The 6,897-nt window shown below is 31.9% G+C and overlaps 1 protein-coding gene across 1 annotated transcript; it reads left to right on the forward strand.

The window, feature by feature from the left end:
• The first annotated feature begins 2,033 nt into the window (after positions 1-2,033).
• LOC107481929 (glutaredoxin-C9-like) lies at positions 2,034-2,384 on the forward strand. Its single transcript, XM_016102285.3, has one exon. The coding sequence runs from the start codon at positions 2,034-2,036 to the stop codon at positions 2,382-2,384; it is 351 nt and encodes a 116-aa protein (XP_015957771.3).
• Positions 2,385-6,897: the final 4,513 nt, after the last annotated feature.

Here is a 6,897-nt window from a genome sequence, read left to right on the forward strand (position 1 = left end):
CTGCTGAAATAAAAATAATAATAAAATTATATAATATTCTGTAACTCTTGTTTGACTGCGTGACGAAAGAATAACTTTTTATATGTAATAATAACAAACAATTTTTTCATATAAAAACGCTCAACCCTCTCTGTCACTGTATAAATATTATTATGGTGGATTCTTTAATTTTTTTTATTGTGGTGTTTAAATTATTTAACTTATTTTTATAAATAAAAAATAAAATATATAAAATAAAAAATATTTAAATTTATTAAATATTAATTTTTTTATTTTTTTAGTAAATTAGACACCATATCTTAAGTATTATAGCATTTATTTATTATTATACCATTTTTTAAATGTAACGGACCTTTTTCCTTGGTCTCTATGCATTAAGAAACTTTATTAATGCATAATGTCATAATCTTTGCTCTTTTGCTCATAAGAGTTTATCATCTTCATTCTTTGTTTTCTTCTTTCTTTATTTGTTTTGGTGAACTTCTTTATTTTATTTTTTGATTTTTCATCGTATCTTTTAATTTGACAGATTAAGAAATAATCTGACAAAATACTAAATTTTATTTAAGAGTTTGTCATTAGCTAATAAAATATTGCCTACATCAGACAAAATTTAAACTCCAAACACTTATTTAAACAAATTAGTAAACTAAAATTACTAGACTAATCCAACTTTGTTTAGTGAACTTCTTTATTTTTTATTTTTTTGGTTATAGTGAACTTATTTATTTTATTTGGACGGGTATAATCTTGGATCTTTTCTCTTCTTAACAAAACAACTCATAGCCCAAACGAAGCTCAAATACCATACAGAAGAGAGGCATACGAGCCCAAACCCACATATATAGCCCACTAGCTCAGTCCTAATAAGTAGAAATTTTTTTAAGAACTAGAGTTTATATTTGTCGATTGGAAAAAGTCATGAAAGTAAAGCGTTACATATAGTATAGGTGTCTATATTTTGGGGAAACAGTTGGCTAAAATTTTTCTGACTAGTTCCGTTCCACCAAATACTCTCTATCGCTCTATTTATTTGTAACCCTATTTTCCAAGGCTGCCTAAAAATCACACAAGCCTCAAAACTATGAATTAATTTTTGTACATTCTGAAAATTACTCCTGAAAGCATATATAATATAATGTCCATATTATTCCAGTACGAGTCATGAAGTAGGTGAGAAGGACATGGATTATTATTTTGTTAAGAAAAATGGAGGCAGAAACATTATTAGAAGATCAGCATAATGGTCATGGGCGTTCATCATTACCGAGATTTCCCAGTAGAATCCCTTCCATTGTTAGGGAGACATCAGAAGAGAATATCCTAAAATACACAAGCTTGAAGGACGTTCTGTGCAACTCACCGCCAACAAGGCATTATGCAACGTTGTTCTACGGAGGAAATGAAGCGTTATTTGATTCAAACATTGCCATTAGAAATGAGCTTGTGAAGCGTGCAGCCTCTGTTTATTTACACTCTGCAGCGATGCTGGCCACTAGAAACAACAACTGCTTCGAGGCTTTCTGGGAAAGGGTCAAGACCAAGGCTTCTTCCTTTTCATTCTGGATCATGACCTCCTGCATGTTTCCCGTTTTCGACTTCCTCAATCACATCATCATGACTAGCCTTCGTTCATTGCCATGATGTACCCTAACTTATTAGTTCTATATGTATATATAAGTTCATTTAATTTTTGACGAATAATAGTTTATCAATTAAAACATTGTTTGATACGTGGTTCATAAGAAATAATAAAAGCTTGATAACGTAACAAGTGATATGTATGTATAAGGGCGGGGCAAGAAGGGAATGAATATGGGTAGCATGGTAATCATGTCTGAAATTTGATGAGGTCATGATTCGGTTACGCAGTCTTGTACAAAAGACGCGTGACCCTCTTTATCTAACAAAATCAAATCAATCTCATTCCTTTATTCCATCTTCTCACATACATATATACACCCCCTAAGCCCAGCCCCCTCACATTTCAATCTCAAAACCCTAGATTAAGTATGCAGGTAATGAAATCGGCAATGCAAGTGGAGGCTTCAGCTTCGGCTTCGGTGAAGGCCTTTGAGATGGTGCAACAGCTGGCATCCAGCAACGCCGTCGTGGTTTTCAGCTGCAGCGACTGCTGCATGTCCACGGTGGTGAAGCGCCTCCTCTTCAGCCTAGGAGTGGGCCCCACCATCGTGGAGCTGGACGAGCATGCCTCCGGTCAGGCCATGGAGGCCGCCCTCTACCAGCTCTCCGGCACACTCCAGCCTGTCCCCGCCGTGTTCGTGGGCGGCAAGTTCCTTGGCGGTGTCCAGACTCTGATGGCGTCGCACATCAATGGCAGTCTCATTCCTCTCCTCAAGGAAGCCGGAGCTCTCTGGCTTTAACTTTAATTATCACTGTATCAATGCAACCTAACTAGCTAGCTAGCTTCTAATCTATCTGTGCTTTTATGTAATTAGAGGGTTTTTCAATTTCTAGGTTCCAACCCTATATATGAACACAGATGCATATCATCAATATTAGTAATTAAAATCAGTTCGTTTCTCTCGCCTGATTAAAATACAAATAATAAAGAGCCTTTATTCATTCTTGCTTCTTCTTCCATCGGTCTGTAGTCTGTTATCTTCTCAGGGAAAGGCTGCAGCGTGACCTCATGGCATGTGTCAAAACAATGTACTATATATTATTCTAACTTGACCATTTGTGTGTCATTTTCCAATTAATAATATATAACGAATCAAAATTGAGAATTTAAATTATATTATTAAAGAAAACTTTAAAAAATTTACTAATTATTAGTTAAAACAAGTTATTTTTCACTTTTTTTTAACTTAAAATAAACAACTAAAAGAAGGTTCATATATAATGAATTAGCACAAGATTTGGTCACGCTAAAGGTAGTGCTTGAGCTGACAGGGACAGTCTTCCCAGAAATCTGAGGTAATGATTCGATCGGTCTTTATTATTGAGCAAATTTTGTTCTTTTGTTGTACGGAAGATGAAGGCATGGCATGAGCATGAGGCTACGTTGGTAGGGTTTTCGCTTTTGCAAGATCCCCATCTTGGAATTCAGCACACAGACAGAGTAGTTACGTTCTTCAAGCCGACAACTCCACATCATATTCTCAAATCATCGCCGTCCTCTCTCTACATTAGTTATTTTTGGTAAGTTAACAACACTAGTAATATTATAGGTAAAAATTCAGGTGCAGGCGACTTCACATTAACTTGATATCTAAGAGTTGTTAGATGAAAATTTAGTCAAATCAGTCAAATCGTCTAACGGCTCCCAGATATTAACTTTATGTGAAGTCGACTGTAACTAAGTCAGATATTAACTTTATGTGAAGTCGACTGTAACTAAGTTTCTACCAATATTATAATATAATCCTCCATCTCAGTAAATAAACTTCATTAATTATGTTAATCACTGTACACTCTTCAATAATCTCATGTTCGAATTTTACGTAAGAAAACAAAAGAAATCTGTTTAAAAAAACGGTCATAGCAACTTAAAAAGTAAAGAAATGTAAAGAGTAGTAAGAGAAAAAGAGGGAAAATGCTATTTGATTTTTTGCAGAAAGCAATGGAGACAGAGTCTGGTGTGCAGTAGAGTAGGAGAAAATGATTACCGATTGTATATTGTGTTCCCTATTATTCCTTATCGGATCGTATTGTGAAATCATCACTAGTACAGTAGTAGTTATGATGGGAAGGCAGACTGAGAGATGTATGTGTAATTTGACCCAAAGGACATGATAACTGCATGTGTATGACTACCACCGTACCATCACCGTGCATCAATATCTTTATTTCACTCTAATCACTTGTTTCCTCTCATTTGAGAAACTTACAAACTGGTACTACTTATTTTATTATCTTTTAGTAATTATAAGGGAATAATAATCTAGAATTATATTTTTTATTACTTTATTTATCAAAATTTATTTATTTTTATTATTATTTTTAGCTATTAATTAAATTTTTTTAATTTGATAATCCAACAATATACTTAACGTGCACTATTTCTTTAATATGATGCCCCTATTTCTTTAATATATTGAAGGTTTAAATAGACATGACCAAATCAAACAAATTAAACATATATAGAGCCGAATTATAATTAGACCAGACAATTCTGATGAAAAAAGAAAAGCAAATCAAACCTCTTGCTATTTTTGTTGATGACGAAAATTGACCTTAACAGTGAATTAATCTAATGTGAGATAATTACACAACCTCTGGGTGTGCAAAGCACTAATAACACATTATATTATATTTTCCAGGCATTCATAGATCTATACAACAAAAAGTAAGATACAAAGGAAAAGAAAGAGCATCCTCTTTGGCATAATCTGTTAATCTGTAGATCCCTCTTCAAAGATTGGTTCCAACTACGGAAACCCTAAAGAGCAATTTTGAGGTGTGATGACCGCTGCGGGTGTAACCTCTCCACAGTAGCGTTGGATGCTTCTCACTTCCTTAACCATTTTCCTAAGCATTTTTTGCACTAACAATAAACATAATAGCCAAAGCCTTAGATTTCCTTGATTCTCTTTATGTGATCAAAGAAACTCAACCTTATATCAAAATGAAAATATGATAAAATCGTTGGGTGTTAGCTGAAAAGGGTTTAGAATTAGTTCCAAAGCTTCAAATGGCGCCCTATGGCATAAGAAGAATTTGGAAAATGCATGAAGCATATATAGTATATATAATATTTGGTTAAGGAGCGAAAAAAGGAGATTGTGTTGATTATATTTTATATCAAGACATTTTATACAAATTCTAAAAGAACGCTGTAAAATAGCAAATGTAATTGCACACAATGTCCTGCGAAACGTTCTAGAATTATTGGAAAGTTTGTGGTCTACATGGTTTTTGTTAGTTTGCAACAATAGAGGTAGTTTAGATCAGAGAGATGCAAGTGTTCTGCCTGCAAAAACTTAGGAGATTATATTTCTTGATCAACAACGAGAAAAGACACTTCTATATCTGAACTTATTTGTTTATCGTTTGAAGTCCCAAAATATTGTGGATTTTTTTATTTAATTTTTTTATTTATTTATGATTTTTTATTTAAAAATAATATTTTTTGTTAAAATATTTTTAAAAATTAAAATAAAAAAATAATGGATCAGCCGATTTAATATACTAAATTAGTCATAAACTGTTTGAGTTAAAAAAATTATGAAAATTATGAGTAATAAATAAAGTGAATTTAAATGGATTAATTTATTTAACCCATAAATTTAATTAAATGAGTCGAACTTAAATGGATCGGACTAACTCGTTTAATAATTCTATATATGAAAGATTAACTAAAATTAAAATTAAATTATAAATAGCTGCTAACTTACTTAATTATTCAGACGACACTCAAAGTTTAACATACAGACGGAAGTACAAATAAATCACTAAATATTTTTGTGACTAAATAAATTAAGATATTGAGGGACGTGGATTACGTTAGTAAATATGCAGTTATCTTTATATGTCAAAAATTTATAAATTATTTAATATATTTAACTAAATTATTATCTAAGACTTTTCAATTATCGATTGAAAAAATATAGGAAGTCAATAAAATATTTGTACAGTGAAGGTTTAATGTACAATAAAGGTTTAAGAATGTCTGATTCAGTATTAGAAATATAATCATTAGTGTTACTTTTTTTCAGATGAAACTTTTAAGATGAGTAGTATATCATAACATACAATAGAGCTTTAGATCCGAAAGATCAAGGATTCGATTCTTGGTAAACTCTAAAATTAGCTTATCCTTCTAGACCATTGTGAATATTGTACAAATATTTTATTGAATCACAAGACTCTTATCCATTTTATATAAAGATAACTCTATGTGAATTTTTACCTAATAAATTAGAACCCTAATTTTGACCATGGCATTGTATGCACACGGGTTGTTATTGTACATTAGGCTAATTAAGGCCCTTAAATTTCCATTGAACATACATGTTGCCGCCGCTTACGCTGAGAATATTGGTAATAGGGGTGGTCAAAACACCGAATAACTTTTCTCTTTTTCATCGTCTTCGTTATCTTCTTCTTCATATATTGTGTAATGTTATTTGGATTTGTATCTTGTGAAAAGTTGAGAGCAAGAAACGCGGGGCAAGTGCGCTAAAGGGTGATAAGATGGAAGTTTTGTTGTTGAATGAAGAAAGGGTTGTGAAAGGCATAACGATGATAGAATTGACCATACTTTAGAGTTTAGTCATTAAGAGAAGAATGATCTTCACACTTCACACCCTATCTATTAGGTGACATGGAATTATATATATATAACAATAATAACAATTACTTGTATGACGTACGTATATGTGAATTATCAAAATGGCCCCCTTCATCTCCATCTTCTTTCCATGATGACATTTATGCCAATTAAACAATGGAAAAGTATAGGGTACCAATATATTATCTGTCAATTTCTGCCAATTCTTATTTATATTTATGTTTTATAGGAGTGTGTTCGTAGATGTGTCTAATAATTAATATATTTTAAACACATATATAAAGAGACACATCCAGAAAATATATCTATAAAGACATTTCTATTAAACAGAGTTATAAAAAAGACATTTTTATTAGACACATCCACGAATACACTTCCATAAAACACAATTATAAATAAGAGTTGACAGAAGTTGGCAGATATGCTGTTGGTAACGTAGCGAAACCGTTAAACAATTCACCGTGTGTATATGCAAAGGGTGCACAAGTCTTCAAGTTTGAAAAATGATTACATTCAATGCAGGCAAGTATAGGTCGTGGCTCCCCAAATTTTTTAGAAAAAAATGTTTATAATTTTAAGTGTATAAAATTATTATATATTGTATAATTTTATCTTTTATTAAAAAATATAGAAAGTAATTA

This window comes from Arachis duranensis, chromosome 3 (assembly GCF_000817695.3).
Source record: "Arachis duranensis cultivar V14167 chromosome 3, aradu.V14167.gnm2.J7QH, whole genome shotgun sequence".
Taxonomy (NCBI): Eukaryota; Viridiplantae; Streptophyta; class Magnoliopsida; order Fabales; family Fabaceae; genus Arachis; species Arachis duranensis.